Source organism: Ceratotherium simum, chromosome 22, assembly GCF_057802395.1.
Source record: "Ceratotherium simum simum isolate JZ-2026a chromosome 22, ASM5780239v1, whole genome shotgun sequence".
Taxonomy (NCBI): domain Eukaryota; kingdom Metazoa; phylum Chordata; class Mammalia; order Perissodactyla; family Rhinocerotidae; genus Ceratotherium; species Ceratotherium simum.
Window position 1 is genome coordinate 43,579,259 of NC_141921.1, and position 17,272 is coordinate 43,596,530.

At 43.4% G+C, this 17,272-nt stretch overlaps 1 protein-coding gene across 1 annotated transcript in view; it reads left to right on the forward strand.

Annotated features, from left to right (window-relative positions):
• The window catches only part of CLSTN1 (calsyntenin 1), a 70,935-nt gene that overhangs the window by 42,887 nt on the left and 10,776 nt on the right, over positions 1 to 17,272 (forward strand). Inside the window, exons 3-8 of the mRNA XM_087446854.1 lie at positions 7,906 to 8,101; positions 9,758 to 9,966; positions 11,367 to 11,516; positions 11,628 to 11,813; positions 13,764 to 14,012; positions 14,380 to 14,501. Coding sequence (XP_087302980.1) covers positions 7,906 to 8,101; positions 9,758 to 9,966; positions 11,367 to 11,516; positions 11,628 to 11,813; positions 13,764 to 14,012; positions 14,380 to 14,501 — 1,112 coding nt within the window. The remainder of the gene's footprint in view (positions 1 to 7,905; positions 8,102 to 9,757; positions 9,967 to 11,366; positions 11,517 to 11,627; positions 11,814 to 13,763; positions 14,013 to 14,379; positions 14,502 to 17,272) is intronic.

The window sequence follows — 17,272 nt, forward strand, 5'->3', positions numbered from 1 at the left end:
AATGGGGTTAACTACCCCACATCACCACCCAATTTTGCTTTTTTAACATTTGCAACTGGGCTGACGTTGTGCTTGCTGCAGTGAGTTGGATGTGTTAGGTTAAGCCCCGTGAAATTGCCATTTTTGTATGTTGAAAGTAACAATATATTTGAAAAAATAAACGTCAGAAATTTGATGTGATTCAGCCTAATATAAGGCAATAATCAGTTGAGTAGCGGTTTTAAGTAAGTATCTGGATGTTAGGACAGAAACTTCATATTAACACTTGTTGACTAGAATGAACTCATTTTGGATGCAGTTGCCTCCGGGGAAGGTTTGGGATCAATAATCATTAAATATTAGGTAACTGTGCTAGGTCTTCTAGAGAAAAAGTTGGTCCCTGTTCTCAAAGCACTGATAATCCAGGTGTGAAGGCAAAACCAGCATTGACAGAGTTAATCAAGGATGCTAGGAAGGTTATAATTCATTGCCAAATGAGAGCAGCACAGGTAGTGTGGATTGGAGTTCATAAAGAGGCAAGATGATGGTTAAAGGAGGTGAGGGAGGGGTTGCATTAGGCGGGGCTCGAGCTTCTTCCGTAAAGGATGGGGGGAATTGACACAGGCTGTGAAGGGAGGGGGAAACAGGAGCAGAGGAGGAACCGGAGGGGCTTCCAAGGGATAGGTGAAGAGTTAGCTTGTGGGGCGTGTGGCTGGAGGAGCAGAGGGTTGGAGGTCAACTTGGGGCCGCGTAGTGTCCGTTGCCCCGCTGAATAGATGGGATGTTACCACACAGGTGGTTTTCTCACACCGCGTCCCATCACCCGGGCCCCTGCGTTGAGTGCCTGTCTGAGTCTGTACCTCCAGGAGTAGAGCCTAAGAAATTTATAGCCAGCCGGCAAGGCTTGGAAGCCACTGATGGGCCAGTCTCTCAAGCGCAGACTGCAGCCTATCTGCATTGGAAACATCTGGCAGTTTTCATTAAAGATGCAGATTACTGGGCTCTGCCCCAGATCTGCTGAGTCAGAATTTCTGGGGGTGGGGCTTGGCAGCACATTTGTAACAGGCTTCCCAGACAGTTCTTGGCACCCTGACATTCAAGAGCCATTGCTGCCGTCATGAGGAGCTTGGAGGGCATAGTCCTTGGGTGGTTGTGCTTGGGCTGTGAGGGCATAACCTTTGGGTCGGTGGTTGATGTTACTATATATTTAAGAGATCTCAAAAAACTGTTCTGATTAGAGCCACATGTGAGCTTGTCCCAGAAACTAGCCTGGACCAATAAGTGAGGAAGCCAGAATTCACCAAAAATAAGGGTCAGCCTGGATGTCCAGCTGGTGAGCATGGGCGCCAAGGCCAAGTAGAGAGAAGTGGGTTAGGGACGAGAGTTGGATTAGCAGGGTCATTGTAGTGGATACTTGCTGCTCAGCAAGTGTCCATTTTCCTTTCTTAACAGCCCCCGGATCTCTTTCCCTTTGGGTCCAGGTTTGTAGGTCTACAACCCATTATCCCGCCTCCCCCAGCCAAGTGCGTGCACGGCCCAGGCTAGGCCGCCCAGATGCTCCCTCCTTGGAATGTGAATATCTGAGCAGAGGGACAAAGGTGCTATACCATTTGTGGTTGCATTCCATCTGTGCAAGATGCTTTGCTCTGGGACTGTGGTGGCTCCTCTTTCCTGGTCTCTTGAGCTGCTTTGGTTTCTCGCTGTTCCCAAGTCCCTTTCTCTGGCCTGCAGTCAATTCTGTGAGTTCCCGATGACTTTTCAATGAAGTCCCTTTTGCCTAATTTAGCTGGAATGGATCTCTGTAATTTGCACTCACGACCTCCATAAGGAGTGCAATATAGGGGCAGGATGACCTGAGAGCAGGGGGAGACTGTAGGATGGGAGAGACACCCCTCTCATTTGAGGAAGAGCAGTGTCATTTGAGGCCATACTCAGATTTGGAAGAAGACTTAGAAAGAATGCAAGGCCAACCTGAAATCGTGGTTTCTCTAAGGGGAGGATGAGGAAAGCGAGGGCTAATCACTGTCAGGCAGAACCCGTCTGGATCTGGAGAAGTCAAATCTGTACTTTGATGGGTTCATCCATCGTTATATTTTTATGCTTTGCTTTAAAAAAATTCTTTAGTAAAGTTCTTTTGACTGTTTCAGATGATCTTAGGGGAATGAAGGGGGAGAGAAATAGGGAAAGGTTTGGTCCATTCCGAGGCTAGCATAGCTATGGAGGTCATCCAGGAAGCCTGGTGGGGCATTTCCAACATGATGAGAGCAGGGTTTTAAGTAGACCTGTCTAGCAGAGCAGTGGTATGTGGTCTGAACTGAGTGGGAACGGGCAGGGCAGAAAGAAAATAGAATATGAGGGTGATTTTGAGAGGTCCTTCCTTGCACGGGTTGAGAGAAGGCTGAGTCTAGGGGAGCAGACTGAGAACGCAGAGGGAGAGGCGCACTTCTACGTGTAGTTACCGTGATGTAACTCCATCTAATGCATATGACTGCTATGTAACTATGTGTATGTAATTAAATGTATGTAACTAATAGAACTCTACATACAAGGATGAGGGAGAGAGGGAAGAAGAATGAATCGGTGACAACCTTAAAGTTTAAAAAATCAGCTCCTGGAGGCCGGCCCGGTGGCACAAGTGGTTAGGTGCGCGCGCTCTGCTGCGGCGGCCCAGGGTTCACTGGTTCGGATCCCGGGCACGCACCGACGCACCGCTTGGCAAGCCATGCTGTGGTGGTGTCCCATATAAAGTGGAGGAAGATGGGCACGGATGTTAGCCCAGGGCCAGTCTTCCTCAGCAAAAAAAGAGGAGGACTGGCATGGATGTTAGCTCAGGGCTGATCTTCCTCACAAAAAAAACAAATCAGCTCCTGGGAGAATGGGGCATCATTGACAGAAATTAGCCCCTGGTTTGGGGAGGAAGATGGTAAACTGAGTGTAATTTGAGAGGCACTAGGATACTTACTGTGAAAATATCTAAACTGTTAGTTCTGTTGGCTGTGTGATGTTATTTTAGCGATGTTAAAGAAAACATGCTAGAGATAGCTAGTGAATTTTGTATGAATGAAGCGGTATAATGTCTGGCTTTAGAAAACTCCAGCAAACAAGCAAGAAGTAGGCAGGACAAATGAGAGGCGCCTGAACACATCGCCTTTCTCATGACTTTTCCTCTGTCTCTGTGCCTCAGTTCCCCAAATGGCACCATCAGCCAAAGACCAGGGCGTTCCTGCAGACTCCCTCACTCTCTCCGTCCAGTGGATTGTGACGTCCCATCTATCCTCCTAAAGATCCGTCACATGTTTCCTACTGAAACTGCCTTCACTGAGCCCTCATCAGATCTCTTCTGAGATACTCTGGTGGTTTTGGCTTGTTCTCTTGCCCCTCACCTTGTTCCAGTCGGATCCATCTTCCTCATTAAAATCAGGGTCCTGGATGGAATGAATAGGTGGACCCATGAAGTGGGTGTGCTGCCCGGTCTGCAGATGGTGGCTCAGCAGGCTCAGCAGTGGCACGAAGGGTCACACAGCTGGCACTATGTATTGTGCAATACTGATATACACCAACAAAGGTCCCCAGGCCTGCTGGGCTGTGAAGTCCGTGCTGCTCCTGCTGCATCAGGCTGCCACCTGTGAGATGAGTTTTAAGTCATTCAAGGCAAAAGGACCCACCCTGCCCAGCAATCTAGTAAGTGCCCATGGATTTGAGGCACCAAATCCTGTTGGTGCAGCCCGTTCAAGTAGCCAGCTTACATACTCACAGTCAGTGGGGATATGTGGAAAAGATACAAGTATACATTTTTGCTGTTCTCGTTATGAATGGATCCAGTCTTTTAGAGAGCAGCCTGGAAATACATGAGTTTCAAAATAATTTGTATTCTTATATTTGATCATCATACCTTCGAGACGCTGTTCCTTAAATCGTGGTACAGATGCATGTTCAAAGCTGAAGTGTGGATTCCCGTTCCTTGCCAGCCGTTCCTTCCATGGTCTTCCCGTGTTGGCTGATGGCCACTTCATCCTTGCAGTTTCTCCCTCATAATCCCACAGTCTTGTCCTTACTGTCAGAACACACCCTGAATCTGACCACCTCTCACCACCCCAGGTACCCCTGGTTCTGGCCTTCAGCATCTCGTGCCTGCGTTACTCAGGTAACCAGCATTGTCCTCTTACAGACTTATTTTCAGCACAGCAGCCAGATGGATTCTTTCCAAATATAAGCTGTATTTGTTTATTTCTGTGCTCAAAGCTCTCTAGTCGTTTCCTTCTCACTTGGAGGACGGGCTGTAATTCTTGTAGTAGCTGCTGTAGCTTCCCGTTACTTGTCTTTGTCTGACCAACTACTGTCCTCCCCTTTGCTCAGCCACCCCAGCAACATAGGCCTCCTTGTTCCTGAGCCAGGCCAGGTCTGCCTCAGAGCCTTTGCACTTGCTGTTCTCTCTGTCTGAAATCCTTCCCCAGATAATCATGTAGCTTGCTCCCTTAGTTTCCTCTGGTTTCTACTCAGACATTATCTTATCAATGAAGCCTTTTCCGAACACCTGAAATATACAATTGAAACACCCCAATGCTTCCTATACTCTGGTTCTCCCTCCGCCTCCCAGCCTGATATGTCAGGGGAAAGATTTAGGGAGTTTATGTCTATTATCAGACAGTCCTGCTCCTCCTGATAATCTCATGGTCAGAAACAATCTCAAGGGCATTGCTTGAATGATGAGTGTCTTTAACCCCTATTCAACAGTGCACCACGCAGGTGGTATGGCCCAGGTCAGATACTTGATTCCAGGGTCTTAAATCTGCACTTAACCCCCACAGTGGCCTTTGTCAGGAGAGTACACGCAGTCGCTGTCAGTTACGTCAGTCCGATAATGTGGAGCTGCCTCACCATTTTCTCTTTAGAACAGTAAACTCTTGAGTTGAAAACTGCGACATTTTCTCTGAATTAAAGCTGGACAACTTGACTTATTTAAAAATGTATTGTGCAATACTGATGTACACCAACAAAGTAAACATAATATAGCAATATATATCAATTAGCACATTCTGGAAAACAATTTGACATATCTGGTACCTAGCAGTGGTGCTCATCGGTGCCTCTCTAGAGCAGCGATCAGCAAACTTTTTCTGTAAAGGACTGGATAGTAAATATTTTAGGCTTTGTGGTCCATGGGGTCTCTCTTGTGATGCCCAGCTTTGCCTTTGCAGTGTGAAAGCAGCCCTAGACAGTACATAACAAGCGAGCGTGTCTGTGTTCCAGTAAAACATTACTTATGGACAGTGAAATTTGAATTTCATGTAGTTTTCTTGTGTCACGAAATAATATTTGAAAAGGTAAAATCTATTTTTAGCACGCAGGCTGTTCAAAAACGTACGCAGGCTGGATTGGCCCACCTCAGTTCTTGAACAGCGCAGTCCAGTAGAACTTGCTGTGATGATGGAAATGTTCTCTCTCTGCATCCTCCATTCAGTAGTTGTCAGTCACGTGTGCTGTCGAGCACCGGAAATGTGGCCAGTGCGACCAAGGAACTGAGGTTTTAATATTCAATTTAATATGAATTTTAATTTAACTTTAAACAGCCCCATGTGGCTAGTGGCTGCGGTGTCGGGCCACACAGATATAGAGTGACTGTGTATGTGCAGCAGGAAGATGGATGGAAATATCCATTAAAGCCGTGTTCATAAACAGTGAAAAACTGGAATTATGGTGTATTCACACATGGAAAATAATTACAGTAGTAGCGAACATTTGTTGAGTGCTTTGTTTATGCCAGGCAGTGTTTTAAGCACTTTGCTTGTTTTAACTCATTGGATTCTCGCTGTTATGTGGTGGTGAAAGTGGATAACCTATGGCTGCATACGCCAGCGAGGATGAATGAATCTTAGATGCATAGGTTGAAGGAAAAATATCACATCGTACCGTGTGATACCATTTTTCAAACCTCAAAAACAAGCAAAATGAAACAACGCTGTTCAGGGATATGCAAATATATGGTGAAACTATTAAAAAAAAGCAAGGGAATTCAGGTGGCGTTACCTTTGGGGGAGAGAAGGGGCCCTGGGGAGGCCACACTGAGTGTGGGGAGAGGGGCTTCCGACCTCCTCACCTTTCTCCTCCTCTGTAGTTGTCGGGCGAGGTGAAGCAGGATTTTATTGTCTTGGTAGAATGGTGTTTTCACGAAATAAAAACAGTGATCCTTGTAGCATCACTACAGTTAGTATTGACTCTGATTTCAGTTCACAGTTAAGCAGATGTTTCATTAGAAGAGGTGTTTATATTTGTTGTCTTGGTTGGTACTTTAGATTTGAAAACATTATCTATTCACCTCAAGAACAAAGAGTTAAAACCCTTTGCTCCAAATGTGTTTCATCAAATCTAATGATGAGTTGAGTGTTCCCAGAATCTAGGCACGAGAACTTAGCTTGAATGAAAATCTGAGACGTATAAAATAACAGGTTTTCTTCTAAACTGTTATCGTCAAAGTGTTCATTAAAAGAAGTCCTAATGCACCTGAAGTGTTAGGAAGCTTTATAGCAGCATCTCATCTGTAGATGGGTGTAATTTTGTGGTAAGTGGGACTCAGAGAGATACATTGTTACTCAAGATCCAGTTTCGCTGCCGGAAGTGGCTACTGAGCGTATTGTTAATATGTCAAGCTTCTCTGTGTAATGTGCATCTTTGACTTTTTTTCCTTGTTGTTCCATCTTCGTTCTTTCCTGTATGACTGACATGGGTTTATCTTTTCTCCCTTTAGAGAGTTTTGAGGTGACAGTCACCAAAGAAGGTGATAAAGGGTTCTTTCTATCCCTCTTATGAATATTAACCCACTAACTTTGTTTATAAAATTGGGAATCAGCCCTTAAACAGAAGAAACTGTCATGCTCTTTTATCCCTATTTATTCTCCTACTTTATTTCTATTTTTAAATATATTGATGGAAATTGTATGGAACTGAACCCTTGGTTAGAAATATCTGGAAATCAGACATCCATTTGAACTATATGGGTAATACTGTACTTTTTTTTTTTTAATTGAACTTAACAGATTCACTTCGTATTTTCTATTAGTTGTAATTTTGGAAGAGTTTAGTCTTATTTTTATGTGAAATACATTTTGTGAAGTTTTCTATAGACAGCAAAACATTTATATTTGTTCTCCTGTGGGCAGGAATGGAAACCTAGAGTTAAAGTCCTAATTAAGCTTGTAAGCCAACTTAGATGTACTTAAGTTCCCAGGCAGGCTTCTTTTTCAGGTCTGTTAGGATAAAATACGAAACAGAGGAAAGTCTAGCACATCCCTCCCTGCAGTATTCTTAATAGTAGATGATAGCTGTTGAAATGGATGCCTGAAAAGTTGGTATTTCTACCTTTCTCATTCAGTATTTTATTTTGATTCCCTAATTTTAGCCAGGCTCATTGCACAGGAAGACTTGTTTCTTTTGATTTTTTTTTTTTTGACAGAATTTCTGTAATTATGGTGCTGAACCTATATCTCACGCTTCTTCCTCTCTCAACACTTAACTGTGCTTTTTAGCCTTCTCTCTGGTCCAAATCCAAATCCCCGCCGGCTATCCCCGTAGCTGGGCCGGTCTCTCCGTGTTATCAGGCCTTGGCTGTTTGCTAATGAGACTACTTTACCCTGGAGCTGTCTTAAGTACTCCTGTGAAATGCCTGTCTATATTTTCTCTTTCTCTCTTTTGTATTCCTGCATGAGTGGATGCAAAGTTAAACGAGTTGCTTGGAAAGCCAGAACATGCTTCTTTTTACTAAAGCCCCAGAACTTATCCCTGTTAAAGCACAGCGCCCTTGCCTTGTCCACAGACCCTCTAAACCCCTGGCTGCAGAATTGTTGTCATTTATTTTCTTTGTGGGTGGAGGGGAATGTGCCCAAGGTTTATGTGGCAAAGATTCTAACCTGCGCTGCTTTGACTCCCCAGGTGAGATTTGTGGATTTAAAATTCATGGGCAGAATGTCCCCTTTGATGCAGTGGTAGTGGATAAATCCACTGGCGAGGGAATAATTCGCTCAAAAGAGAAGCTGGACTGTGAACTGCAGAAAGACTACACCTTCACCATCCAGGCCTATGACTGTGGCAAGGGACCCGACGGTGCCAACGTGAAAAAGTCTCATAAGTAAGTAGGCCGGACAAAGAGTGTGTGCGTCTAAACAAAAGAGTCTTGACCGTTGCCCCGTCCCCAAGACTTCGTGTGTTTTTGAAATATGAGGCAGAAGGTAGTTCTCGATTGTCCACAGTGTAATTGTAGGCTCTGTGATCAGAGACCCTTGTACATGGCCCCCAGCAAGAGCCTGGCACGTATTAGGTGTTGGATAAATGAATAAATGAGTAATTTTATCCCACCAAATACTCTATTAAAGAAACTAAGGCCTACCTTTAAAAGTCGAAAAACCCACTTTTCCCGGAGGAAGAAATTTTATTGTTTATCTTTTTTCTGTAAATTCTATGGGCGTCAGCTTCATTCGTGCTGCTGAAAGAAAGCTGACTTTGGCACCCCATCCAGGGTGTGTTCACATAGTTCCTGCCAGTTGAGAACTCCTAGTGTAATGGAGAAGACTTGGGACAAGACAGAAATTTAGAATTCTAGTCTTTTCTCCACCACTTACTAGCCCCTCTACATTAGGCAAATTTAATTTTGTTGAGTCTCAGTTTCCACTTAGTACATCAACTGAGGAAAGGGGTGCGTGGGTGAAATGATGTTACATAGCCCATTGTGAGGGTCGGGATGGACGGATGGTGTTGGAGTGTGGAGGGCGTGGTGAACAGCAGGGGTGCTGAGCCGCAGTGAATCACTCCTCTTCCTTTTTCCACAGTGTGATATTACTGTTTTCCTTGAAAAAGACCTTATTTCAATCAGAGACCTTGTCTAATTCGGAAATGTGCCCTCCCTGATCGATACCCCTTGAGACCTGCAGTTTTCTCTCTGTGTAGCCTGAGCTGATGATGCCTTCGTTTTGTCATACCGGAGCTGGGGAGATGGAACATGGCAGCGAGGGGTTGCCAGGAAGGGCAGCACTGAGGTCCTTGATTTGTTGGGTCAACAATGCGTGCTATTCCAGCAGTGTTACTAATGGTCTCTATTCCTTAGGAGCAGGACGGAACTCGTTTTAATGCTCATAAGCAAACCTTCCCTGCTATTTCTATTTCTTACCCCTTCTTCCTCTGGCTCTAATTTTTTCTGGATTTTGCAACAAAATATTTTTTACTTTTTTTTTTTTTTTTATAAAGATTTTATTTATTTATTTTTCCCCCCAAAGCCCCAGTAGATAGTTGTATGTCATAGCTGCACATCCCTCTAGTTGCTGTTTGTGGGACTCGGCCTCAGGATGGACGGAGAAGTGGTGCCTCGGTGCACGCCCGGGATCCGAACCCGGGCCACCAGCATCAGAGCGCGCACACTTAACCACCAAGCCACGGGGCCGGCCTATTTTTTACTTTTTGATTAGAGAGCAAACAGATATGTGATCTAGTTTATCGCCCTTCTCCACGCCCTGTCCCGTATTGTCAAAGAAAATCCCGTCTCTTTTATTTTATATTACTGCTTTTTTTAATCAGCTGCCTTATTCCTAGGACCTGGAAGAATCAACCTAAATTCCTATTTTAACTTCCTGTTGTCTCCACGCTGAATTAAAAACAGCAAATAGTTTTTTTTTTATCTCCATCCTAAGAATTTAATAAAACAAGATATCAGAAAAAGGAAACTTAAAAATAGGGCAGAATTTTATTCTCTGGGTAAAAAACGAACCACACACACAGCTTTTTCTTCTTCCAGAGCAACTGTCCACATTCAGGTGAACGACGTGAACGAATACGCGCCCGTGTTCAAGGAGAAGTCCTATAAAGCGACCGTCGTGGAGGGGAGGCAGTATGACAGCATTCTGAGAGTGGAGGCCGTGGACGCGGACTGCTCCCCTCAGTTCAGCCAGATTTGCAGCTACGAAATCGTCACTCCAGACGTGCCGTTCGCTGTCGACAAAGACGGTGAGAACAGAGGAGCGTGCTTTCCTCGCCAAGGGCCACCGTCTGTGGGCAGGCAGTCCCTTCTAAGGGTTGGCTTCAAGTCCACACTTGGTCTGCACTTCAGTGAAACTCACAGGTTGGAGAGTTAGTCCATTCAGGCGGCTATAACAAAATGCCCTAAACTGGCTTAGACAACAGACATTTATTTCTCCCAGTGCTGGAGGCTGGGAAGTCCAAGATGAAGGTGCTGGCTGTTTCAATGTCTGATGAGGACCCACTTCCTATGTCGTAGGTGGCCATCTTCTCGCTGTGTCCTCACATGGTGGGGAGAGAGAGAGCATTCTGGTCTCTTCCTCTTCTTATAAGGACACTGATCCCAATATTGGGGCTCCACCCTCAAGACCTCTCCTCAACCTAAGTTCTTCCCAAAGGCCCCACCTCCTAATATCATCACATTGAGGGTTAGGACTTCAACATAAGAATTGTGGGGGACACAGACATTCAGTCTACAGCAGAGACCTAACATGGGGTGTCTGTTTCATGTTTTCATTTTTACTGTATCCCCTGAAAGCCTCCTTTCTGGCACCTGAAATTCTTGTGTGCTCTTTTGGGGCCCTCCTCTTTTTCCTTTCCCACAAAAGTCACATAAAAGTTCCCCACTTAGCATGTTTTTATTTTTTATCTTCTTACCTTTCACTCAGCATGCTTCTGAATAAGACTGACCTTTAGTTAGTCTCGTTTTCTGTTCTCCATTAGATGTGAATCTTCTGCCTCATCTTGAAGATGAAGGTTTTTACCTTACTGTCAGACCCTCCTCCATCCTTAGTAATTGAACAGAATCAACTTATTCTAGAGCTCCGCTTCTTTATTAGGTTATGGCTTCTCCATGATGATAGGATGTCTCTGTTGTTAACACACAGTCCAGAATCTGTGATGAAATTATGGACATTGCAAACACTTTGCAGACATTCATGTTTAAAAAAGCAAGCTTCTGTTCTAGTGGGTGGAGGTAGGAAATTTCTCTCTCTTTCTCTAACAAAGTAAATCTTGTAGCAAGAAGCATTTAATGCAGCTTCATATTGCATTTAATATTTGAAGTACTTGAATTATTGTCTTTTTTATTCTCTTATATGTTAACTATTAAATCTTAAAGTAAATATAAAACAAAAGAGATTTATAAGAATAAATGGAGGTTGAATTGTGTGGACTCATTCTTTCTGCTTAAACAATCCTTGAAGATGGATTTAGTGTGTGTTCAGGCTCAGGAACGCCAGACAGAGTGTTAATTATTTCAGGCGTGAATTTATTTCCCCATCAGTATTGCAGGGCTGGAAGCACATGATTAGTGTTTGAGCACAGGACAGCAGAAGCCAAAAAGAGTGTGGGTTTGGGTTCTCATTGTTACTATCTTCCTCTGGAAGGTTACATAAAAAACACAGAGAAGCTGAACTATGGGAAGGAACATCAGTATAAGCTGACAGTCACGGCCTACGATTGCGGGAAGAAAAGAGCGACAGAAGATGTTCTGGTAAAGATCAGCATTAAACCCACCTGCACCCCTGGGTGGCAAGGTGAGCTTCATTCACCTTTCTGCTCTCGCACCTGTTCTTAATATCTATACCACAGAAACCTACAGTGTGAGTTTCCTCCTTTCCTCCCACCCCGGGTTGTGGGCAATGCAGGATGGAACAACAGGATTGAGTATGAGCCTGGCACGGGAGCTTTGGCCCTCTTCCCAAACATCCACCTGGAAACGTGTGATGAATCAGTGGCCTCGGTGCGGGCGACGGTGGAGCTGGAGACCGGCCACATAGGCAAAGGCTGTGACCGCGACACTTACTCTGAGAAGTCCCTTCACCGGCTCTGCGGTAAGGAGGCCTGGTGGTCTTCAGTGAAGGCGAGAGACCCTTACAAATGGGAGTATGTGTGTGTGGGTGTTCATGATCATAACTACATCATAACTAAACTAAACATGGTCATAACATAAACTAAAACAGAGACTCGAGCTCTCTGAAATGGCTGTTGCCACCTTACTGGCTAATTTTCATACTGGATAGACTTCAAGGGGTACAGAAAGTCTGTTCAAAATGTTGTGTTTGTGCATTTTAAGAACCACTGATGTAAAGTATTTCTCTAACATAGAGAATCATCCAAATAGGGATTATGTAAGTAGAGTGAGTTTTAAATCAAATGAGATGTTTCTTTAAGGACGGAAGGGAAAAATATAGTTAATGCAGTAGCTTTTGGCAAATGTGAAGTAGAAACCCAAACTAAGGATACTCACATGTAATGTATAGTCTCCACAGACTTTATATACCACAAACGTTGTGTGGCGAAGTCGAGGGACAGCTGCGAATCTGTCCAAAAGCCCAGCTCCCTGTCTTCACCGTCAGTGGTGGATATTTCTCTTGTTTATCTAAATGAAGTAAAGGTGAGGTATGGATGCCTCTCGTGGAAAATGCTAAGAATGTTTTACTTGGCCAGTGATAAAATACCAGTAACTTCAATGGGCCCTTCATATCAGAAGGGTCTTTTGTGTTTCAAGAGCTGCTTAGTAATGGCTTTGTAGGGAGCGTTTTCCATCCTCATCTGTCTTTTCACTACCCTGATAACAGCAGTTAGATGCAGGCAGCCAGTTCTCCTACCTAAGTGGAAATTTATATATGAAGAAGCAAAAGGGAAAAAGTATATTCTCTGCTGGGTCAGCCAGTGATGAAGATACTAGGGTGTTTTATGAGTCTGAGTCCAAATAGTCATAACCATGTAAGTTAAGAGGTCTGGAACATTTTGTATTTTAAACTTTGTATATAAGTATAATGTATAAAACTTATATTCTCTCTCATAATGCCATTTTTGATGGTATTAAATGAACGTTTTCTCAGCAGAACTGTTTAAAGCTGGAAAGAATGGAAAGAATCCCATATTTGAGTGCTTACTGTATGCTAGGTACTTCCACCTGTGTTATTTCATTTAATCTTCCCATCAGGCCTACAGAGGAGGTGGTATTGACCTCGTTTTTATAGCGGAATTAATTGAGGCTGAGGAAATCTAAGTCACGTGCCCAGGGTCACACTTGCAGGAAGTGGCAGAGCTGGGATTTGGACTGAGGTCGTATGTTACTCAAAAGATCAGGCTGTTCCAGCCAAGTCATGCTGCTCCTAGGATAGGAATAGAGAAGTCAAGGACCAAGTGGCTGGGAGAGCTTGCGAAATCTTCTGTGGACAAATTTAAAGGAAGTTGAACTTGGCGATACATAACAACAGTTGTAAAAAGTTTCCATGTTCTTTGGCTTAGTAATTCCATTTCTAGGAAGTTACCCTAAGGGAATAATCATGGACACACACATAACGGTTCTCATCAAGGCAAGGTTTAGCATAGAAAAAAATTGGGGAGGATCTCAGCGTCCACCAGGGAGATCAGTTAAATAAATTACGGTACATCTGTGCAATGAAATGCTATTCAGAGATTTTAAGTTAAGCTATAGAAGAATATGAATGAGAATATATGTATGTGTGTACAGAGCAGGGCTCCATTTTTATAATATGTATATATTCATAAAGAGGACTGGAGGTGTTTATATGCAAATGTTAATAGTGGATATATTTGGGCAGGTTTACAGGTAATGCTTTCTTTTTTTTAATATCCATGGTTATTATTTATGAATATTTTTGTAATAAAAACCCTTATTTTTTAGAAAAACTGGAACTAGCAAATTGTATAACCATAAGATAAGGACAGTACATTAGTGTGGTTTTGAAACACTCATACCTTTTAAGCTCTTCACATAACGTGTGGTAAGTGTTACTGTGTTGTTTAAGGTGCCATGTCTGGCACTGCCGAGCTGCTCCCTTCCCCAAGCGGCTCCTTGAACTGGACCGTCGGCCTCCCCACGGACAACGGCCACGACAGTGACCAGGTCTTCGAGTTCAATGGCACTCAGGCGGTGAGGATCCCAGATGGCGTTGCATCTGTCAACCCGAAAGAGCCGTTTACGGTTTCCGTGTGGATGAGGCATGGGCCTTTCGGCAGGAAGAAGGAGACGATTCTTTGCAGTTCAGACAAGACAGGTAGGTGAAGGGTGTCGCCCTTCAGTGTCCACTGCAGTAGTCCCTGGAGGCTGGGGCACCTTTCTCTTCCCCAAAGGCTCCCATCGGCTGGTTGGTTTACATTCATTGTTCTGTGTTTTGTGCCAGGGACGCTCTGTCCTGGAGATACCGCCCTGGTCCTTGGGCATTGGTTAGTTTTACTCAGTGGGTTGGGCCACACTTCTCAGTAAAACCCAAGTGTATTTGTTTCTATAAACCCTGCCTTGGCCCAACTGGAGAGTTCATTTATGCTGATAAAACTGTGTCTTTAAAATTCGTTAAAGGAATAGCCTTTATTTCTCCTTTGGGTCTTAAGTTGGCAGTTCACCAGTAGAATTTCTCTTTGCAGATATGAACCGGCACCATTACTCACTCTACGTCCATGGCTGCCGGCTTATTTTCCTCCTCCGTCAGGATCCTTCAGAAGAGAAGAAATACAAGCCTGCAGAATTCCACTGGAAGTTGAATCAGGTGAGTGAATGGCAAGCTCACTGATTATGATCTTTTCAGAGAGATGAACCAGGAGCTGCAGCCTTGCACAGGAAGAGCTGCTTATGGGCAGTATGTATTTATGATTTTATGTGGGTAATAGGGTAGCAAATTAAATCCATTGAACTCCTTTCCACTGAAAGCGTAAGGGTTTTTTTTTAACATGTATATATTTTTATACATAAAATATTAATATAAAGAAATTGTATGTTTTATATTCAAAATGCTGTGTTATCATTTGTTGAAATAATTGGCATTTGCTTAAAAATTGGGACTGAGATCTTTATATTTGTTTATTCATTATTTAAGGCCTTGGCTCCCAAATTGTGCCAAGGAGTCCCAGGGTGCCTCAGCAAATTCAAGGGTGCCACAGGATATTTAAAATTTTCAAGGAACCAGCAGTCTTGGCATCTTTCAGATACCACGTGAACTACGAGCTTGAGGGAGTTTACAGTTTCCACATTAGATCGTATCTTATTCCTTTTGACGATGCCATGTCTTCGCAAAGCTGCTTTCCCAAAAATTTCTGTGATAAAAAGCAGGTGTCCTGTGAGTGTTATAGGAAATGAGCGATGCCGTAAACTGAGAAAGCCTTTTCATTAAAATTACAGCAGATCATTTCTTCTCTTGATTTAGGGTTGGCACAAGAAGGAAACCTTCGGACTGACTTAATTCTCTTTGTCTCATGGAGTTAGTGGGCAGAGCTGACATTGTTATATGTGCCTGTAGTTACTAAAATATAACATTGTCTAAAACAGTTACAAGATAGATAACTATGTAAGAGCTTAAATGAGAAAGGAAAAAAGTATGTAACAGTAGAAGATGAAGTGACTGTCCAGTTGGTAGCATTCATCTCTTTCTGATGTAATTTTTATTCACATAGTTCATTTCCTTCTCAGAAACTTTTGTTATACTTTTTTTCAAGAAACTAAAGAGGGCCGGCCCTGTGGCTTAGCGGTTAAGTGCGTGCTCTCTGATGCTGGCGGCCCGGGTTCGGATCCCGGGCGCACACCGGCGCACCGCTTCTCCGGCCACGCTGAGGCTGCATCCCACATACGGCAACTAGAAGGCTGTGCAACTATGACATACAACTATCTATTGGGGCTTTGGGGGGAAAATAAATAAATAAATCTTTAAAAAAAAAAAAAAAAAGAAACTAAAGAAAGATGTAGTTGAGCAAAAACTTTTTGCAACGTAGGTAGACATTTTACTTACAGTTCTGTTATAGTAACCATAGTCTGTATTTGTAGATTTAGGTTTTTTTTTTTTAATATTTATTTATTTGTTTATTTAGTGTGTGTGTGTGTGTGTGTGTGTATGAGGAAGATCAGCCCTGAGCTAACATCCATGCCAATCCTCCTCTTTTTGCTGAGGAAGACTGGCCCTGGGCTAACATCCGTGACCATCTTCCTCCACTTTATATGGGACGCCGCCACAGCATGGCCTGATAAGCAGTGTGTTGGTGTGCGCCCGGGATCTGAACCTGGGCCGCCAGCAGCGGAGCACGCGCACTTAACCGCTAAGCCACAGGGCCGGCCCCCTATTTAGTTTGTTCTGATTACATTTTTTAAAGCTTTATTCTGGGAAATTTCAGACATATGTAAAAGTAGACAGATTAGCATAAAGACCAACCCCTTGTACCCTTCACCTGGCTTCAACAGTGATCAACTCTAGTCAGTTTCGTTTCATTGTTACTCCCACTCATTAATAATTTGTTACCCCCTCGAGAACTACTTAACAGATTTAAAGCAAATCCCACATATAGCATTTCATTCTTTGTGGAGATAATGAGATCTGTATCTCTAAAAGATAAGCCTATCACAATACTTTTTCACATCTTAAAAAAATGAACAATTATTTAATATCATCAGATGTCTAGACAGTGTTCAAATTGTCTTATAAATGTTTTTATGGTTACCATTTGTTTGTTTGAATCAGGATCCAAATAAGGGGCCATACATTATGATTGGTCAGTATACCGTTTGAGTTTATTTATATATATATATATATATATATATATATATATATATATTTGTGTGTGTGTGTGTGTGTGTGTGTGTTTGAGGAAGATGGGCCCTGAGCTAACATCTGCGAATCCTCCTCTTTTTTTTTGTTTTTTTTTTGTTGAGGAAGACTGTCCCTTGGCTAACATCCATGCCCATCTTCCTCCACTTTATATGGGACGCCACTATAGCATGGCTTGCCAAGCTGTGCGTCGGTTTGCGCCCGGGATCCAAACCAGCGAACCCTGGGCCGCCGCAGCACAGCACGCGCACTTAACCGCTTGCGCCACCGGGCCAGCCCCTATTTGAGTTTATTTTTAATCTATAGATTTTTCTCTTCTCTCGCAATTTATTTGGGGATGAAATCAGGGTTTTTGTCCTACAGGGTTTCTTATAGTTAAGATTTGGCTGATTGCATCCCTGTAGTGTCATTTAACATGCTCCACTGTCGTCTTTATGTCCTGCCGATAGAAGAGTTTCCTGGTGTCACTCTCGTGGCAGAAGAGAATTGGGCAGTTCCTTGTTTGAGGGCCTGTCATATGAGAGCGTGCCCCTGGTCTGAAATGTCCCAGAGATGGTGCTGTTGCCTCAGCTTTTTTGGGCGAGATGTGGTTGGGTGAAATGTATTTTGTTGTTAGATTTTTTTTAATCTTTTCCTTTTTAGGAAGACAGATATTCATTATGGGTGACTCGTTCTCTGTGTCCAGTTGTCTTGCTCTCATTGTTGTGTGTTTGGATGAGAAGGAGGGT